The sequence below is a fragment of the Peromyscus californicus genome, unplaced genomic scaffold (genome assembly GCF_007827085.1).
Source record: "Peromyscus californicus insignis strain IS unplaced genomic scaffold, ASM782708v3 Scaffold_7__1_contigs__length_154581171, whole genome shotgun sequence".
In the NCBI taxonomy this organism is placed as follows: domain Eukaryota; kingdom Metazoa; phylum Chordata; class Mammalia; order Rodentia; family Cricetidae; genus Peromyscus; species Peromyscus californicus.
The window spans coordinates 126,509,906-126,530,971 of record NW_026294595.1 but is presented as its reverse complement, the minus strand read 5'-3'; the positions used below and the strand labels follow the sequence as shown (position 1 = coordinate 126,530,971).

Here is a 21,066-nt window from a genome sequence, read left to right as displayed (position 1 = left end):
TCAAGAGACGTCTAGGCACCACAGACTCCAAAGTGGTTATTGTGAGGTGTGCTCATGTTTTTGGGCATCAAATTTTTTAGATCCAGCTATTCCTAGCAGAAGATGTATATAACATTGTCCACTTATATGAAACACTAACCACCCCCAATCCACTCTTCCTTTCTGCCTAAGAAAGGGCAGGTCTCCCATGAGTATCAACAAAACATAGCATAAAACCAAAGTGTATGGACAATTTTTTTGTATGTACTAGTGTCTGTTAGTTCCTTCTGGGACTGCTATAAAAAATTACTTGTGGGGAAATAGATTTTTTAGCTAAATTAAAAGCAGGGGGGAAAGCCCAGGGATTAATAACAAAGCAATGTTGATGATAATGGCGAGAACAGTGTTTGAGTGATTATGACTACTAAACACAGCTGTGCTAAAAAAAAAAAAAAAGGAACGTTGAGAGCAGTGCAGATGGTAGGGGCCGAGCTTGTGAAGTTTCAGAGGGAGCAAATGCTGTACCAGGCCTTTCGTGTGACAACTCTGTGGCTCTGGTCAGCTGGAGTTGAAGAATCGGCTGTGATTAACGAGAGACCAGAACCACTAAAGTGAAACCTTTACTTTGCTGGGACACTGGATGCTGATTAGCTGGGGCTGAGGAATCAGCTGGGATTAAGGAGCCTCGTCACTGAGGTGAAAGCTTCTGGGAAGTGTTTCCTGAGAGTCAGCACACAGAAGCTGTGGTCCAGAGGTCACCAAAGTTGTACCTCGTGCTGGCTGGCACCTGAACTAGTGTAAGAGTCACCCAGGTGGTACTGGTTTTGGAGGTGTGAAGGGGTCACGGAGAGCAGCAGAGGCTTGGCACTGTGTGGTAGGGCTGGAGTCCCCGAAGAGAGCCCAGGAGAAGCTATTGGTGAAGGGCAGCCCCGTTGCAGCCAGAGACTCCAGCATTTTGGAGATACCAGTGCCATAGGATAACCACTAAGTACATCAGCAGTGCGGAGTGGAATCAGCTGGGAGTCTAGAAGACAAGCTGTGTGTGCTCCAGAGGGTGGAGCCAGAGAAGTGACCCAAAGCCCTTCGGAGGGGCCCGAAGAAAGTGAGTTGATCCCAGACATTGGATATTGAGTGATTTACCCAGTTGGAGTTTGATTTTGCTTTGTTCAGATTGCAATTGTGCCCTGGTTCTTCCATTTGGAAGTGAGAAATTATTTAATTTTTTATTTTACTGGGAGCCCACAGTTAAGAGACTTTGGATTTTAAAAGATACTTTGGAATTTTTAGTGTTTGAATTTTGTTGTTTGTTTTCTAGACAGGGCTTCTCTGTGTAGTTTTGGTGCCTGTCCTGGATCTCACTCTGTAGACCAGGCTGGCCTCGAACTCACAGAGATCCACCTGCCTCTGCCTCCTGAGTGCTGGGATTAAAGGCGTGTGCCACTGCCGCCCCGCTAGTGTTTAAATTTTTAAAATGTTTGGATTTGTAAGACTATGGGACTTTAAGATTTGAAAATAGTTTATATTGTGATGTCAATATTAACGTGTAATCTTGGGGATGAATAAGAAAGGAAAGGTTGTGGCTTAACAGTGATTTGTGTGTCAAGTTGACAAGGGGTCAGTTGGATAGTTTTATGTCGACGTGAAACAAGTTAAAGTCATCTGAGAGGAGGGAACTTTAAGACAATGCTCCCATTTTCCACCTTTACCTTTTGTGAGCTGTTTGCAGTAAATTTCAGGTGTGGTGGTCTTGTATTTCACCCCTTTGCTTTACTCAAACAAAGGTACTTTCTTATGTAACCACACAGAATGTGGTTAAAACCAGTTGTGAACAATGGGGGAAAACCCCATTGTTTAATCTTCAGAGCTCTACCTAGATTTCACTATCTAGGAAAAGAGAATACCAGCTCTCAGTAGTCACATTTCCTCGGTCTCCTTGACCTGAGACTAGCAATGTCAGGGCTAGTGATGTAACTCAGTGAAGGGAGTGCTTGCCTATCATGCAGGAAGACCTGGATTCAGTCCCCAGCGCCAAATCAGTGAACACGGCATGTGCAAGGTGGAGGTAGGAGGAGAAGATCAGCTCCACAGCAAGTTCAAAGCCAGCCTGGGGTAGATGAGAAGAAGAGAGTTCATGAGGCTTTCGCCTCATCTACATTTATTTGTCTCTCGTCCAGCAGGTTGTGTCATGGAGTGTCCCTTGTTTTGAGTGACTGGTGTTTGCTTATGACTGGATTGAGTACCACACATATTTTTAGCCAGAATGTTCCAGAAGTGATGCTGTCTCTCAATGGGTCATATCAGAGAAAGCCACCGGCCTTCCAATGGCTGAAGCCATGGCAGATTATGCGGTTTTCTAAACTTTCTTTAATATTTATTTTTTTAATTTTAAAATTATTTCAAAATGTGTGTGTGTGTGTGTGTGTGTGTGTGTGTGTGTGTGGTGCATGAGTGTGTGTATGTGGTTATGTGCACATGAGTGTGTGAGTGCCCTTGGAAGTCAGAGGCATTGGATTTCCTGGAGTAAGAGTTATAGGCAACTGTGAGCTGCCTAATGAGGGTGCTGGGAACTGAACCCTGGTTCTCTGTAGGAGCAACGCATGCTCCTAATCACTGCCCTACCTCTCCAGCTTATTATAGTGCTTTGAAAACAATGTTTTTTTCCCCTAATTGTAAAAGTAGAACATGTTCACCAAGAAAAGTTACAAAACAGAGACATGCAAATGGAAGAAGGAAAACCACACTGTGTTTATTGTGCAGAAAAGCAAATAAAAATGTGTAAAATGTGGTTTAAAAACAAAATGGAGCCAGGCAGTGGTGGTGCACGCCTTTAATCCCAGCACTCGGGAGGCAGAGGCAGGCGGATCTCAGGGAGTTCAAGGCTAGCCTGGTCTACAGAGCGAGATCCAGGAATGGCGCAAAGCTACCCAGAGAAACCCTGTCTCGAAAAACAAACAACAACAACAAACAAACAACCAAACAAACAAAAACCAGGGTTTCTCTGGCTCACCGTCTGGCTAGAGAAACTCTGTTTTGAAAAGCCAAACAAAACCAAACCATACAAAACAAGCCCCCACCACAACCCAATCAACCAACCAACCAACCAAACAACCAAACAAACAAACAAAATCCAAGCAACAATAGAGTCAAGCTGTGGGTACTTTGTATCCTTGCATTTTTGTCCTCCAGAAAATTTCTGGAAGTGCTTACTGATTCTTTCTCTTTTTATTTTTTAGACAGAGTCTCTCTATGTTGCCCTGGATGTCCTGAAACTCACTATGAAGATGGAAGCTGGCCTTGAACTCACAGAAATCCACTTGCCTCTGCCTGCTGAATGCTGGGGTTAAAGGTGTGCACCACCACGCCCAGCAAAATTCTTTTGAAAAATGATGTTTACCACTAAAATACCTCCCAAAGTTACTTTAAAATCTTGCACTTTTTTATAACTCCAGTAGTATTTTGAAAACACTTCAAGGGCATTGCAGCACGCACCTGTGATCCCAGTACCTGGAGGCCTGATACAGGAGGATCGTGAGTTCAAGGCCAGCCGGGGAAGCTCCCTCTAAGACAGTCCATCTGCAAAGTTTTAGTTTTAAACTTCATTCAATAGCCGATCAATGAGTCTCATAGGCAGATACTGCCCTCTTATGGCTGTTTGGGGAATCTACCAGGCACATTTTGGATACTTGGTTCCCTACTGGGATCTTAGGTGGCATGCAATGTGTGTGACTGTCCAGGAGAATGAAATATTGGTTTATTTCCCAGACTTGTAGGTGGGGAATCCAGATGCAAGTATTTCTTGGCAACTGAATTTTCCTGGGACGATACTACTGTGCAAATTATAGGACCATTATCCTTTGTTCTGGGAGATTCTTTTAAAAATACCCCCCCCCCCTTCATTTATTGTTTGTTTGTTTGTTTGAGACAGGGTTTCCCTGTGTAGTTTTGGTGCCTGTTCTGGAACTTTCTCTGTAGACCAGGCTGGCCTCAAACTCAGAGATCCACCTGCCTCTGCCTCCCAAGTGCTGAGATTAAAGGCGTGTGCCACCACAGCCCAGCTAAAATATTTATTAATTTTAATTATTTATATGTTTGAGTGTTTGCTTGCATGAGTATAGGCACCCACAGAAGCCAGAAGAATGGCATTGGATTCCCTGAACTGGAATTGCAGGCCATCGTGGGCTGTCATATGGTTGCTGGGAACCCAACTCAAGCCCTTTGCAAGAGCAGCGGGTGTTCTTGATCACTGAGCCATCTCTCGCCACTGGGAGATTCTTTACTACTACTCTTCACTGCTTAAAACCAGATTTATTTATTTTTATCTGATGTATGTGTTTTCCCCACATGTGCCCAGTTCCTGCAGAGGTGGGGAGAGGGTGTCAGAACCCTGGAGCTGGAGTTACAGACAGATATGAGCTGCCATGTGGGCACTGGAAACCAAACCCAGGTTCTCTAGCATGTGCTCTTAACCACTGAGCCTTCTCTCTAGCTCTCGCTGCTACTGCTGCTGCTTCCTCTGCCTCCTCCCCCTCTGCCTCCTCCCCCTCTGCCTCCTCCCCCTCTGCCTCCTCCCCCTCTGCCTCCTCCCCCTCTGCCTCCTCCCCCTCTTCCAACTCCCCCTCTTCCTCCTCCCCCTCTGCCTCCTCCCCCTCTGCCTCCTCCCTCTCTTCCTCCTGCTCTTACCACTTTCCTTTCCTGTGGCCCTGGAGATAATATCCAGAGCTGGATACGTGTTAGGCAGGTGCCCATCATTGCTTCTTATAGATCAGTTTAGATTGTTTATATCATCGTGACTTAATTTTTTACAGATAATGTGTCTAGAAATTTACTAATTTTGTCTCAGCTTTAAAATTTATTGATATATAAAATTTCAAATGTTATTTACTAGAAACATTTCACACACCCCTGTGTGTGTGTGTGTGTGCGTGTGTGTGCATGTGTATGCACGTGCACACATGCTTAGCATGCATGCCATGATGCACCTGTGGAGTCAGAGGGCAACTATAGGAGGTTGGTTCTCTTTCCACCATCATGTAGGGCCTGAGGATCGAACTCAGGTCATTAAACTTGACAACAAGTGTCCTTAGCTTCTGAGCCATCTTCCTGGCCCCTAAAACTATTTCCTAATGACTCTCTAGATTTCATTGGTATCTGCTATAATGTCTCTATTTTAATTTTCAATTGCATTTTTAATAAAAAAATCTTACCTATTATTATTGTGTGTTCAGGATGCATGTGTGTGGGCACATGAGCCATGCATGGAGGTCACAGGACAACATTGCAGGTTGGTTCTCTCCTTTAACCTTTCCATGGGTTCCAGGGATTGAACTCAGGTCACTATGCTTCCACGACAAGTGTCTTCACCGGCTGCGGCATCTCAATGCCCCTCCAATTATAGCCTTCTCTTTCTCTCTCTTGGTTAGTTTGGCAATTTGTCACCTTGGTTTATATTTTCTTTTTATGTGTGTGCACAATTGTGTCTGTAAACCCCATGGTGTGTGTGTAGAGGTCAGAGGGTAACTTCCTGAGTTTCACCTTTCACCTCACTTGAGACAGGATCTTTGTTATTTTTCTACTGCATACACCAGAGTAGGCGGCCCACAAGCTGCCGGGGGTTGCGTGTCTTCCTCCATCTCTCTGCAGGAGTGCTGGGAGTACAGAGGCCATCACTCTGCATCCAGCATTTACACCACTTCTGTGAGAACTCAGGTTCTCACACCTGTGTAGCAAATGAACCATCTCTCCAGCCCTCTTGTTTATCTTTTCAAAGAACCAACTCTGTGTCTGATTAATTCTTTGTCTAGTTCTTTTAGTTTATTTATTGTTTTTTCCATCTGTCAGTTTTGAGTTCGGCTTATCTTGTGTTTCTAATGTGCAGCACATTGTTAGGTTATTTATTTGAAACCACTTTGGTTTGTAAATGTAGGCTCTCCAAATGATAGCCATCTCTCTTGGAACCACCTAGCTGTCTTACAAAGGTTCTGCTAAGGTATGTTTTCATTTGATTCTAGGATTAAAACTTCTTTTCCTTGCTTTCTTCAATGACCAACTGACCATTGAAGAGTGCATTGTTCAATTCTCTTGTGTAGGAGGATTTCTCTTGTAGGGATCGTGGGAATCCCCGAGTGAGTGAAGTCCTGAGTGAATGTGCATTGTTGGCATGGACACAGCTATCTCAAGGACCAAGTCTTCAGGCCAATGGGAAATTGGCAAAGCCTTTCTCCATATTGGCAAGGCTTAGAATTGGCAAAGCCTTCTGCCTCTGGTCCCGAGTACAAGTGTTTACAACTGGTCAGTGTGTGCAAAAACGAGCAACCGCTGCTTCCTTCTACTGGATGTTTACAGCCTGAGACTGCCAGCCTGCAGAGACCTCCCCGCCCCAGACCAGCAGGCCCCTCCCGCTGTGTGCACACCAGCTCCAGTAGAGCACACTTGACCCCAGCTCTTCTCTATGTGTGTCTGTGTGTCTGTCCTTTCCTTCACAGCCCTAGTCAGAGTTCCAGGACCAGCTGCATGAGATGTGAGAATCGATGCTACTTTGATCTTCATTTTCTGTGTGTGGTGTGTGTGTGTGTGTGTGTGTGTGTGTGTGTGTGTGTGTGTGTGTGTCTGTGTGTGTCTGTGTGTGTGTGTGTGTGTGTGTGTGTGTGTGTGTGTGTGTCTGTGTGTGTGCAGAGGTGTGTGCAGGTGCATGAATGTGTACATACCTGTGGAGGTCAGAGGTAACCCCCAGGAGCTGTCCACCTGGTGGTTTGAGACAGACTGAAGCTTGGGTTTCACTATGATAAACTTCTGTTGGGTTTTCACTGTTGTGTTTCACTATGACAAGCTTGTGTTGGGTTTTCACCATTGTGTTTCACTATGACAAGCTTGTGCTGGGTTTTCACTGTCTTGCTACTTTGCAGTTCACTGAACTTCTAGATCAATCAGTAGGTTGACATCGTTCTCTTAGTTTTCAGAACATCTTTCTCTCCGCTATTATCTCTTCTTTGGGCTGCGCTTAAATATACAATTGCTTGGTTGTGCTTACTTCCACTCCCTTCTTTCTGGCCTAATTTGTGTATTTTCTATTGATCTGTCACTAATTCTTCTGTTGCATATCCAGTGTGCTCTTAAGTACGTCTACTGCAGTCCTTTAGACTGTGATCTGGTTTAGAATGCCTAATTTATCTTTGGGGTTCCATTTGAGGATGATGTATCAATACATGGCAATCCCCAGTGAATCATAGCTCCCCCTATTTAACAGGACTTTAGCAAATGCAGCAGAAGTCTGACAAATGCTGTCCATTGGGGCCTAGTCACGTGGAAGGAGCAGAGGAAGACGACGCAGTCACATGGGAGACTCACGTGGGAACGCCAGAAGAACTGGTCAGCTATGAGCAATAGCACACAGTGGCCATTTTATGATACTATGTTTTAGGTCAAGTTTGTTTTTTTTTTTTTTTTTTTTTTTTTTGGTTTTTCGAGACAGGGTTTCTCTGTGTAGCTTTGCGCCTGTCCTCGAACTCACTTGGTAGCCCAGGCTGGCCTCGAACTCACAGAGATCCACCTGGCTCTGCCTCCCGAGTGCTGGGATTAAAGGCGTGCGCCACCACTGCCCGGCCATAGGTCAAGTTTGTAATGTAGCAATAGAAGAGTGGCCACTTTAAAATGTATTAGATTATTTTAATTATTATGATTATTATTGTCTTATTCTGTAGCCCAGGCTTGTCTCAGACCGGTCTCAAACTCTTGATGATTCCCCCACCCCTTCAGCCTCCCAAGTTCTTGTATGGTCTAGGCTGGCCTTACATTGACAATATGGCTGAAGCGGACCTTGAATTCCTGACCCTCCTGCTAACACTTCCCCGCTGCTAGGATTACAGACGTGCACCCTGTGCCTGGTTTGATGCATTCGTTTAGATTCTCCATCCTTTCACCCATTTTATCAATCTTTTATTCTCCTTTCCTAAACATACTTATGGTGGTTCCTTTGAAGTTGTCTGTTAATTCCAGGAAGTGTGCCTGGAATCGACTTCTGTTTAGTTTATTTGTTTATTATTATGGATCACGTTTTTTCCTTTGTGCCTGTCTTATAAATGTATGTATGCATACCCATATTTTTTTTATGTGGTGCAGGGGATTGAACCTAGGGCCTCTTGCTAGGCAAGCACTCTTCCAGTGAGCTGCACCCCCACATCTTATAATTTTTAGGTTGTGCATGTGTTATAAATGGCATCTATGCTGGATAGTTTTATGTCAGCTTTTATGGGCCCTTCCCATCTGGAAGGAGGGAACCTCAACTGAGAAAATGCCTCCATAAGATCTGTAAGGCACTTTCTCAATTAGTGATCAATGGGGAAGGGCCCAGCCCATCATCGGTGGTGCCATCCCTGGACCGGTGGTCTTGGGTTCTATAAGAAAGCAGGCTGAGCAAACCAGTAAGCAGCTCCCCTCCACGGCCTCTGCTTCACTTCCTGCCTCCAGGTTTCTTCCCTGTTTGAGTTCCTGTCTTGACTTCCTTTGATGAGGAACTGTGATGTAGAAGTATAAACAGAATACACCCTTTCCTCCCCAGCTTGCTCTTTGGTCATAGTGTTTCATCACAGCAATAGGAACCCTAGCTAAGACAGCATTTAAAATACTGTATAGATGGCCGGGCGGTGGTGGCGCACGCCTTTAATCCCAGCACTCGGGAGGCAGAGCCAGGCAGATCTCTGTGAGTTCGAGGCCAGCCTGGGCTACCAAGTGAGTTCCAGGAAAGGCGCAAAGCTACACAGAGAAACCCTGTCTCGAAAAAACAAAAAAAACAAAAAAAAAATACTGTATAGACATACCTTCCCTTTGGGACTGGCATAGTTGCTTCTATTAGGCAGTTGAATATGCTTATTAATATACTTCTGCAAATCAAGGCAATAGAGTATACTTCTGTCTTATCCAAGGAAGGGCTCAGGATTTAAAAATAATGATTTTGAGGTTACAGAGGTTAATAATATCATGATAATTAAAATAAGATCGTTTGTATGAGGGCATTGGGATTATTGAGAACTGATTGAGTCAACCTTTGAAAATGATTATGCCTTAAGCCTTCTACCTAAGCAATTCTAGAAACACAAATGTACGTAGGCACATTTCTGTTAGCTGCCCAACAGTTGTTTCATCCTATGCCTCCTGGGTTTGAGAAAATCCCACTCTTCCCCCATGAGAGAGACAGGGATGTCACATTGTTATTATGATGGTGATTATTATGGTTTGGACTTCCCATACCTGAAAATTGCTAGTGTAGATGAGCAGGCCACACAGGGGTCAGCCAGGGGCGTTTATTGACCGAGCTCAAGAATCCATGAGCTCAACCTAGGACAACTTTGCCAACTGCATCCTCCAGGCTTCAGGCTTCCGGGCACTTAAAATATCCAGGGCTTTGGCTTCGGCTGGTACTTGGGCTTCACGCAGCACATCTTCCCGTTTGTGCAGTAGACGTAGACACTCTCCTTCCTGGAGCATCGGTGGCGGCACTTGCCGTGGAGGTTCCAGCATTTCTGAGCATCACCTGGTACAAGGAAGAGGGAAAGGAGATTGTGTGGGTCCTCAGAGGAGGGTGGCTCCAGCCCGGGGGAGCCGGCACAGGTGTGAGAGGCTCTCCGCTTCCCCTTTGACCCTTCCCACTACTGACCCCTTTTCTTCTACCTTTCTTTGACTGTGAATGACAAATGATGGATCTTTGAAAATCTGCTTTTAAAGGGCTGCTGTAGTCAGCCTAGGTTAATTGAAACTCTGTCTAGAAAACTCCAAACCAAGAAAGAAACAACACACCAAGAGAGAAGCTACAGTTCTGATAGTCACAGGAGGATGTGGCTGCACCGAACTGCTGGTCTTGAAGAAGGGGACTGAGAGGAATGATGTCCAACCTAAGGCTGTGCAGGGGTGACAGCGCGTGGTTCCTGGACAAAGCAAAGGCCCCCTACCCCTTTCTCTATGAGGTGGCACTTCTGCTTGGTTTATAGATGCCTTATGTCCCTTAGATCAATGAAGTCTTTAAGCTCTATTTGAGCCACAGGTTTCCTCTTGACAAATCTGAATGAGTTCCAGACGTGGAGAGGGGAAAGGGAAGCCTTTGAAGAGAAGACGTAGCATCCCAGCTTCTACACCCTCAGCATTAGCCTTGTCCTGGGTGTTCCCTTAGAGCACAAAAGGGGAGCAACATTCCCATCTGTCACCAAGAAAAGAAATGGCAACAAACACTTGCAAGGATGTGAGGCAGAAGGAACCCCTGTTCACTGCTGGTGGGAATGCAAAGCTGTACAGCCGTTATGGAAATCAGTAAGAGGCTCCTCAGCGGGCTGAAACTGGAACGACCATAGAAGCCAGATGTGCCATTCCTGAATACACTTGGGGTCTTTATAGCAGTCTGTGCCATCAGAGATGCTTGCATATCTGTGTCCATTGTTGCACCATTCACTATAACCAAGACAGGAGCAAGCCTAGGTGTTCGTCAACAGATGAGTAAAGTCAATGAGGTCCATATGCACAGCGGATTATATTCAGCGGTAAGAAGAATGAAGTCATGACATTCAGGAAAATGGATGGAGCTGGAGATTATTATCTTATATGGACTCATTGCCTCTTTCATGTATGGAATCCAGACTTAAATGTATACATGCAGGTATGCATGCCATGAAAGTGTTAAATATATACATGCAAATATATGCCATGAAAGTATCAAATGTACACATGCAGATGTACATGCTATGAAGGTAGAAAGGGGACCGTGAAAGGAGAAGATGTCTAGAGATGGGAACGGGGACAGGAGAGGGTCATGGAATATATAGACACAAAAGTGGAAGCGAGGACTATGTGGGGAGGAAGAGGAGCAGATGAAGGGCGGAGGAGAAAACAGGGCATAAAGTGGGAGGAGAGACACAAATATGATACAATGTGTGAAAGTGCCACAGTGAGACCCGTTACTTTGTAGGCCAGCTAAAAAATTAATAAAAAATAATTAAAAACTAACAGCAGCTATTTTAATTAGCATTAAAAACTTCAGATGGGGCTGAGAGGAGCGAGAAGAGAGAAAACAATACGTGCCCACACTGGGCAGATCTCCAGAGGGAGCCCCTCTTGTCTTTGAACATTCATCTGAACACATGTATGAGGAAACTGCCAAAGCCTTGGAAAGAATCACCGAAGAGAGCTAGGCAGACCTGTCCTCAGAACTGGGGATGTTCTGTGCACTCACCGGCCAGAGCAGAAAGGCTTTGTAAAGCCTGTAACAGTTAGGGGGCCAGAAGGATGGCTCAGAGGTTAAGAGTACTTCCTGCTCTGTCAGAGGACCCAGGTTCAGTTCCCAGCACCCACATGGCAGCTCACAACAAACTGTAACTTCAGTTCCAGGGGATCCAACAGCCTCCTCAGGTCTCTGCAAACACCAGGTACGCATATAGTGCATAGACATACACGGAGGTAAAATACACATAAGATAAAAATAAATACAGAAACTCAGCTCAGCAGTACACAGGTTTCCAGCGCCCAGGAGGTGGAGACCGGAAGTCTCAGCTACATAGTGAGTTCCAAGGCAGCCTGGGCTATACAAGACTAAATAAATAAATACATAAAATTGAAAAAGATAAGTGAACTTGGAGACACAAAACAAAAAATATTCAAAATGAAGTACAGAGCAAGAATAAAGCCTCGCCCACTGTGGAATGATAATAGATCACCATGTCAGCAGTTGAAGTGCCAAAGGAATGAGAGGGAGAGACAAGAAGAATGTGTGAAGAAATGGCATCCGGAGAATCTCAAGTTGACAAAATCACAAGTAGCCAGAAACCTCAGTTTCCTGACATAACTCCCAAAAGTTGTTCACTGATGTCCACACCTGCCGTGGTACCCACATGTAGCTATGGAAGTGGAAGGGGATTATTGGGGAGTAGGAAGAAGACCAGCAGGAGTGGGTGGGGACCAGAGAGGGTAGGAGGGGGGTGTGGGAGTATGAGGCTGTGTGTGCTGTGGCATGCTGTTCTCTGAGAATAGCAGCCATTACTGTATTTTCTTCCTTAAGGAAAATAGATTTATTTATAGTTTGACTGAACTGGGTCAACAAAGACGCCTCCTTTCTCCCTTTCCTGTGTGGATGTTACAATTTCATAGAAAAGATTCAACAACCGCCTATGCATCCCCATGCGTTCTGAGATAAGCAGTCAGAATGGCGTGGGATCTCTTCCAGGGAGGCAATCAGTAAGGATGAAGAAAAAAAATGGAAGGGTGTGGGTGTGGTGTCACAGAATCTCTTCTGGGGAGGCAAGCTCCAGTGGTGGCCCCAGGGCTTCAGCCCAGAGGTGACTGAGGAAATTAGAGTCTTTGGGGTTCACTGTTCTAGTAGTGTCATAGCTGAAGAGAGCTACACCCTGAACCCCAACCCCACCCCCACTCTCCTCTTATGTAGAGGGTGCTTGTCCTTTTGTTTTCCCAGGAAGTATTTCTGGATCTCTTCTTCAGCTCATGGACCCATAGCCTACAGCAAGGACCAGCGTGTGACAGGGCCCAGCAATCACAGCATTCCATCTATCAGGCAGCATAAACAGAGGTACAGGCCTTCCCAGGAACTGACCACTGGAAAATCAGGTGTGTGTAAGTGGTTGACAATGTAAACCTATGCCATTACCATATATAATTTATTTTTACTCTATGTGTATGAGAGTTTTGCCTGCATGTATGTATGTGAACCACATGTGTGCAGTACCCAAGGAGGCCAGAAGAGGGCACAGGATTCCCTGGAACTGGAGTAACAAAAGATTGAGAGCTACCCTGTGGGTGCTGGGAATCCAACCCAGGTCCTTTGGAAGAGCAGCAAGTGCTCTTAACCGCTGAGCTATCTCTCCAGCTATCCCACCATTCCCATCTTAATCAGAGCAGCCGTGACCACCTGCCGGAGACCCTCCAGGCTGGGCCTATTGAAGGCCCCTCATAGAGGGAGGGGTTGGGGCGGTCACTAGCCTTTCACTTCCTCCTGCGCACTCTCCCAGCTGTGTGTAATTCAGCCCCAGCTGCATGTTGTCTCAGGAGCCACAGGAGTATTGAGCAGGAAGGTTAACTGAAGCAAGGACTCCACTTACACAGCTACAGGAATGTCATTATCCACGCTGGCAGGAGACATTGGCAGTGTACCTGTTTGGGGGTCACCTATGTTCGTGGATGTAATCCCTCATTCATGCTCCTGTAATGTAAGCCCAGTAAACTGCTTGGTCCCCCCAAGTTAGGCTTCGGTGGAATAACTTTGGTGTCTTGCTAGTGCTCTATTTGGAATGAGTAGACACTTGTTTGCATCACCTCAGGAAGTGGGTGGGTACAAGCAAAGTACAATGATACACACATGCGAAGATGTCAGAACAAACCCATTATTTTATACTCTAATTTAAAAAATTAATGAAAAGAAAAAAAAGGTAATTGGTAAGGGCTGCAGACACCGTTCAGAAGGACAGCAGTGTTGAGTACATATGAGGCCTGGATACAATTCCCAGTGTGGCAAAGGCAACTACCATAAGTTAAAGGGACATGAAAGCAATGCATTATGGGTTGACAGCCTGTGTAGATGTAAAGGCTGGTGTAGGAATCGGGATGCTCACTGTTTAAAGATTCCTGTACTCTCTGTGAATTGACCTGTGAGCATCGAAGGCAGACCAAGAAGATACAGATGTCTGTGGTCAACCTTGGAGCCTACTCAAGATAGATGCAGGGACTGGGCAAGAGCAGTCTACAACCTCCTGTCACAAGAGTGTGAACTCACCAGACCCCTTTGTTCATGAACAAAGGGTCAAAATGCTGAGAAACCTGGTTTCCAGAAATCAAGACAGTGACTGACACTTTGTATCTGAAACTCTGGCCCCAAGGATGGACCATCCCATACTTCGCCCAAGGAATCAGGTTTCCCAGTACAGAAAAGCAGCTTTGATCTCCACTGGGTGCCGAGGAGCAGATGAAAAGTTTTATACAAAGTTCTCACTCTTGCTCTCCTGCTCTTCATTTCCCACTCTCTGGTTTTTTGGGTTTTTGTTTTTGTCGGGGATGCAGGGGGTTTTCAGGTGTGGGGTGCGGTGGGGTGGGGGGGTGGAGGGGTGGGGAGGGCAGGGCAGGTGCTGACCTTGAACTGCTTCTTCTCCCAAGTGCTGGGACCACAAGGTGTGTGTCACCGTACCTGGCTTCCTCTTCGTCTTTATTTTGTGCTTTCCTCAGAAATTCAGCCTTGAGTTGGTTCTCAGCCTGGGCCTGATGTCAGCCCTTTACTTACGGCCTGTGGTCCAGCCTTGCTTGGGAACCTCCCAAGCATCGTTAATGTATCCTTAAACCCCACCCTTCTTCTCTTCCTCTAGAGTCGGTGATTCTCGACCTTCCAAATGATGCGACCCTTTAATACAGTTCCTCATGTTGTGGTCATGCCCCAATCATAAAATTATTTCATTGCTACTTCATAGCTGTAATTTTGCTACTGCTATGAATTGTAATGTAAATATCTGATACCCGATTCCAAAGAAGTCACAGCCCACAGGTTGAGAACGTTCTTTGTTGGGTGAGTTGTTGCCGACCCCACAGACCCTTGGGTATGAGTGTCCTTTGCAGCAGAGTAACACATCTAACGTGATGGGATTGCAGGGCTGTGTGGGGGGGTCTTCATAAAGAAGGATGGACGTCACACAAGGAGACTACCACAGTTACTAGGATATTTAAAATAAAGCTCATGAATCAAGAAGCCTCCCTTCACCAAGGATGGGACAATTTGAGTTCAATAAGAGTAGCCAGGTGTGGTAGCAGCACTCAGGAGGCAGAGGCAGGTAGATCTGAGTTTGAGGGCAGCCTGGTCTACATAGTGAGTTCCAGACCAGCCAGGGCTACACGTCAGAAGAATACTGTAAATTCTACCGTGAGTGTGTAATTAGAAAATCGTCATCGTCAGAGGAAACAGGTCAGTGACCAGTTATTTCAAGAGGACTTGTACAGACAGAAGGATGAAGTTCAGAGAAGTATTAAAAGGTGTATTTTAAAAATAGGATGTCTGTCAGCCAGGGCTACACAGTGAGATCCTGTCTCAAAAATAAAAAACAAACAACAGGGTGTCTAGGGATGTAACCCTGGCAATGAGTGTTTCATGAAGAAATGAACTCAGGACCCTTAGGGAAGGAAGTGGGAGTGTGGGGGAAGGGTTTGGGTCTCAGCTGACTGAGCTGTGTGGTACTACAAGGGCCTGTACTTAGCAATGTTTGCTAAGCAGGGATTTGTTTTCTGTATCCATGATTCTGCCTTATTTTACACAAAGATAAGGAAAAATCTCATTAAAAATGAGATCTCATTTTTAAAGATTTATTTGTATTTTATGTATATGAGTGTTATTGTCTGCATGTAGGTCTGAGTACCACATGTGCCCAATGACTACAGAGGCCAGAAGAGATGTTGATCCTTGGGAACTGGAGTTGCAGAAGCCATGCGATCTCAATCTTTAGTTCAAGCATGTCAAGATGGACCACTGTGTGTGTGTATGAGTAAGGGTGTGTGTGTATGGGTATGGGTGTGTGTGTGTGTATATGGGTATATGTGTGTATGTATGTATGTATGTATGTGTGTATGTGTGTATGTGTGTATGGGTATGTGTGTGTGTATGGGTATGGGTGTATGTGTGTGTGTATGGGTATGGGTGTATGTGTGTGTATATGGGTATGGATGTGTGTGTATGTGTAGGGTATGGGTGTGTGTGTGTGTGTGTGTGTGTGTGTGTGTGTGTGTGTGTGTGTTGAACACAGAGCCTAGAGAAGGACATGGGGTGTTCTCCTCTATCACTCTCCACCTTGTTACATTGAGATGGGGTCTCTCTGACTTGGAAATTCACCATTTGGCTGGCCTGGCTGGCTAGTGAGTTCTTGGATCTCTCTGTCTCCACCTCCTGACACTGGGGTTATGTGCAGCCCTGTCTGACTCTTTATGTGAGAACTGGGAATTCAAACTCAGGTCCTCTTGCTTGCACAGGAAGTGTTCCTGCCCATGGAAGCATCCCTCTAGCCCTTAAGCATTTTAAAATTACATTTATTCATGTATTTATTGCTCACACATGCCAAGGACAACTTGCAGGGGCCGGTCCTCTCCTATCAGGAGGGTCTTGGCACTTAAACTCAGGATGTCAGTCTTGGCAGCAAGTGCCTTGACCCAAAGACTCATCTCACTGACTCTGTTTTCAACATTTTTAAGTGATGTACATTTCCGCCTCCTTTCATCATGAGACCCTTTGACTGTTAAAAAATGGAACTGAGTAGAATTTCTGTCCCTTGAGGCACTGATAAACAACAGTTAGGATGACATCGTCAGCTTAAATGAGTAAGAGTTGTTTCAGGTCGTAGCCAGACCATAATTTCAAGAACCAGAATTTACCAAGGAAAGTCCAGGACTGGGTAAAGCCTGGTGTGTTTACTCAAAGCCACCTCCCTGTGAGCTACAGGAGATGAAGGCTGAGTGTGACCAAAGTATTGATGGCTTTCACTCAAGGCCTCCTACCATCACAACTCGCAACAGGAAGTGGAAGAGAAACTCTTCTAAAAACTTCCTGGTCACTTAGGAGTTTAAATTCACTTCCAGCAGCAGCAGCAGTGGCATCGGGCTGCCTGAGAAACCCCACTAGCCCTGTGGGCCTGATGAGGCTCATTGACATCCTAGGGACACTGTCTACTCTTCTGCCGCCAGAGGCCTGCTGGCTAAGGGACATTTGGGAAGTGGAGATGAGCAGAGATCCTCTCTCTGATCCTCTCTGCAGGGAGAGAGGATCTGCTAGAAACACCCAAGATGATTCAGAGGCAGCCCTCATCACCTCTGGCAGTTGCTAGGTCTTTAGGGAAAAGCTTAGCTTTTGTACCTCATCAAACCCTCAGGGAGGGGGTGAGAAACAGCAGAGAGAAGGGGTTAACATCTCCCTCTCTCTCCTGCAGCATACCGTCCTTCCAGGAAGCCCCCACATTCTGTTGTGTGGTGGAGACAGGGGAAGGCCAGGAGTGGAGAGAGTTGTAAAGAGCAAGCCCAGTGGAGCAGGCAGCAAGGGAGGGCAGCTGGGAAAGTTCAGATGAATTACAGACAGTGAGAAGCAAGCTGTCCACCCCTCCTCCTTCAGACAGGGCCTCGTTTATCCCAGGCTGGCCTCAAATATACTAAGTAGCTCTTGAATTTCTGATCCTTCGGCCTCTATCTCCCAGGTCCTAGGATTACAATTCTGCATCACCACACCCAGTTTATGTGGTGCTGGGAATCAATCCCAGGGCTTTCTGTGTGCTAGGCAAGCACTCCATCACCTGAGCGGCAGCCCCGAACGTTAGTGCTTTCACACCTGCTATGACGACACACAGGACGTTGTCACAGCCATTAGAGAAGTGAGCAAAGGCACCTCTGAACAGTGGTCAGGCCATGGTGAGCCATTTGCCAACTTGGGCGCTTGGCTTTTCGTTCTCCCTTAGATGAGGGTGTTTCAGGTTCACAGGAGGGAACTGAAGTCAGCTTGTTTAGAAAAATAGTATGTTCTGGGCCGGGCGGTGGTGGCGCACACCTTTAATCCCAGCACTCGGGAGGCAGAGGCAGGCGGATCTCTGTGAGTTCAAGGCCAGCCTGGTCTACAGAGTGAGATCCAGGAAAGGCGCAAAGCTACACAGAGAAACCCTGTCTTGAAAAACCAAAAAAAGAAAAAGAAAAAGAAAAATAGTATTGTTCTGATTTGGGAAAGTTTGACCGTTTGGGGTGGACAGAAGCTCTGCCAGGTGAGTGGAGGGGGCAGGTAGCTGGCGGGGGGGGGGGGGGGGGGGGGGGGGGGGGGGGGGGTTAGGGAGGGTGGGGTGACCTCCAGCTAAGTTCTCCGAAGGCCCTCACCTGGCATCCCAGGCAACTTCAAGCTGCTTCCTCACCTGTGGCTCCCATCACTCACCCCTGTGCTTTGGACTAGGTCCCCAGAATTGGCATGCACTCTCCCAGCTGGGGATGCTCACTTATGCTTATCCCGCACCCTTCCATCTCCATCTCTTCCTTCCCCTGCCTGATTTCAAGTCACGTCTCAGGACTCTGCTCACCTCAGGCTAGCTGGGCCCTGCTCATGTGTACCCATTCCCTGACTTCCCTTTGACGGCTTTGGGTATAACGAAATTTAACTGTGTCCGAGGGCCACACCATTTGCCTCCATAATCCTAGCTCCAGCGCAAAGTATGGGACAGAGAGGAGCTGCAGACTTGAGATCCTCGTTCCCATTAAGGTGGCCGTGGCTTTTCCTAACCTTAGAACATCTTGGGGACTATTTTGCAAGAGATCTGCTGTTGCCTTCTCCTCTCTGGCTACTTCTGCCCCCACACTGGCCCTTGGCCCAGCTTGGTAGAGCTGAGCATGGAGTGGGTGATGAATGAGATACTCAGGATGTTGTTGTTGGTACCTAAGATCCGGCACCTGGCCAGGCGGTCTGGGAATGGCGACATCTCCGCGGCCCTAGGCAGCTGGTCCTCCTTGCCCCGGGCTGTTCACGGACAAGGCCAGGGTCTCCCTCTCTGGCCCCTTTTCTGAGGAGATCTACATTACCTGGAGTGAGCTGGGACAAGAGCAGCAGTGCGGCCAAGGTCAACAGCAGGAGCTTCATGCTAGAAGGCCCAAGGCGAAGCTTCGAGTCCAAAGCGGTGCCACAGTTAGCAGTGAGCTGGGGAGGCTGCGTCTCTCTAGCGGAAGTCCCTCGGATCTTCAGGAGCAGCCCACAGGAACAGCCCTGCACCCCGGGTCTACAGTGTGGAGCCCCACCCACCGAGTCCACAGCATCCCTTTGTCTTTTGGATCAGGAGGGTGAGGACAGCCAAGGTTCAAGGCCACACAGCACAGCCCTTCCCCGCCAGCTTTACACTGCCTTATCCGAGGCACCACAAGGGGGCGCCACGCACACGAATGCCACAGAGCACACATCAGTGGCTACCAAGGACACTGGCAGAGAAGAGGAAATGGGGTTCCAGGTAGGGCAAGGTCTGTTCAAGAGTAGACAGACACAAGAGGAACAACCCCCCACCCCGGGGGGGCGGGCAGAAGGGGGGAAGGCGCACGCGAGGCCGCTCCGAGCACCAACCAAGCACAGGGTTGTTCTGGACTCAGAGCTGAACCCCTTCCTCAGGGATTCAAGAACAGACGTTCCCAGCGCCCTGGTCTGAACATTCATTCCAGTTTCTTTAGCTCCCTAAGGTGGCTGCTCCTGCAGTTAGTCATCCTTTCTTCAGGGTCCTTATTTTTCAACCTCCCAGCAGAAGTAAGCAATTCCCTCCATTAACTATCTGTCTCTATTACGTACGTGAGTTCCACTTCCTGACCGGACCCTCCTGATATAGAGGTCAGGAGAATCAAGGAATGCATAGAGCTTAAACGATAAGACAGTGAACTGAACCATCAGTGGGGACGGGAAACACTGAATGGGCTGCCAAAGATTTACACGAGGTAAATGAAAGCGTGTGGTCCTCGATGCTAAGTAATTCCTTCAGGAACTTCTTACAAGGAAGAGATTAAGAGATGGCCCTGGGAGGGGACCCAGTGACCAGCCCTACAACTCTACCACGGTGCCCTGCCACCTCTTACTCCTGTGAAGTTTCAATCAGAAGAGAGCCACTGCCAGCATCCCGGAATAAGGAATCTGTGGCAAAATTAGTCTCAGGGTAGGGGTTCGAGGCTCTGGAAAAACAGAGACTTGATGAGATACACAGGGTATGAGTTAACTTCCAGGGGTGACAGGCCAAGGCTTGAAACCCCCCAGGACTGCCAGGGGAAGGTGTGGGACTCTGGAGAGATTCTGGGCTCCTGGGCTGCTGATGTCTGTTTGTGGCAGTCACAGAGAAGTGGTTAGTGAACCTGGCTTCTGGGGTTACTTTGGTCAGCAGGGCCGGAAGTGGGGAAGGAGAACTGTTACCAAATAGGGAACGGTGAGGACCTGCTGAAACCTGCCCCTTGTCCTTACTACCTCTCACTGGCGACAATTTCCAGAGCACAGTGGTTAGCGCTTCTGATAGCTGTTGTCACCAGAGAGCGTTAAAATTTTAAAAGTTGGCTGCAAACTCCCCCTCAAGTCCAGAGAGGGAAGGAAGCTGAGTAGAATCTCATCCTAGTCAGGGCTGGTACCTGCCAGCATGTGCTACAAAATACCACAAAGCGGAATGTCTTAGGGAGAATGTATTTATCGGGTTCTTTTCTTTCTGAGAGTTCTTAACCGCTTACAGTGCCTGGGTATGTGAAGGAGTTTGCAGTGAGAGTCAGAAGTATTCAGCTACTAGTACTCGCCTTCCCTTCTATAAACTTTTTCTTAATTTTGGAAACTATTTTAAACGTATCCTTCGAAAATTTCATGAACATAATGTCTCAATCTTATCTACTCCCCATCACCCTCTCTCAGCTTCAGCCACACCTTATTTTGGAGACATGGTCTCATGTAGCCACGGCTGGCCTTGATCTCTCTATTGTAGCTGAAGGTGACCTTGAGCTTCTGGTCCTCCTGCTCCTACCTCCTGGGTGCTGGGATGAGAGGTATGCATTATCACGGCTGGCTTTATAAAGGGCTGACTGAGGATTGAACCCAGGGCCTTGTGTGTGCTAGGCAACCACTCAAGAAACTGAGGCCATGCCCTCAGCCCTCTTACTAACTTAATTTTTATTTCAAAAAAGATTTATATTTATTTGTTTATTTAATTTTATGGGCATTGACTTGTGTTTTGCCTGCATGTATGCTTGTGTGAGGGTGTCGGATCCCCTGGAACTGGAGTTACAGACAGTTGTGAGCGGTCTTGTGGGTGCTGGGAATTGAGTCTGGGTCCTCTGGAAGAGCAGTCAATGTTTTTAACTCCTGAGCCATCTCTCCATCTCCCTATTTTTATTTTTAATTATGTGTGAGTATATGTGTATGTGTGTGTGTGCATTCGAGTACAAGTGTACTTGGAGGCCTGAAGAGGGCATCAATTCCCCTGGAGCTGGAGTTGGGGATGGTTGAACCGCCTCCACCCTCCACATGGGTGCTGGGAACTGAACTCAGTTCCCTAGCAACAGCAGTATGCATTTTTAACTGCTGAGCCATCTCTCCAGTTCTTATGTGAT

The 21,066-nt window shown here is 46.9% G+C and overlaps 1 protein-coding gene across 1 annotated transcript; it reads right to left on the bottom strand.

Moving 5' to 3' along the window:
* Positions 1–9,359: 9,359 nt before the first annotated feature.
* On the bottom strand, positions 9,360–18,592 carry LOC128100434 (beta-defensin 36). The gene is made up of 2 exons (XM_052722595.1): positions 18,535–18,592; positions 9,360–9,505 (listed from the first exon to the last, which is right to left on the bottom strand). The coding sequence occupies exons 1-2, from the start codon at positions 18,590–18,592 to the stop codon at positions 9,360–9,362; spliced, it is 204 nt and encodes a 67-aa protein (XP_052578555.1).
* Between the last annotated feature and the right edge of the window lie 2,474 nt (positions 18,593–21,066).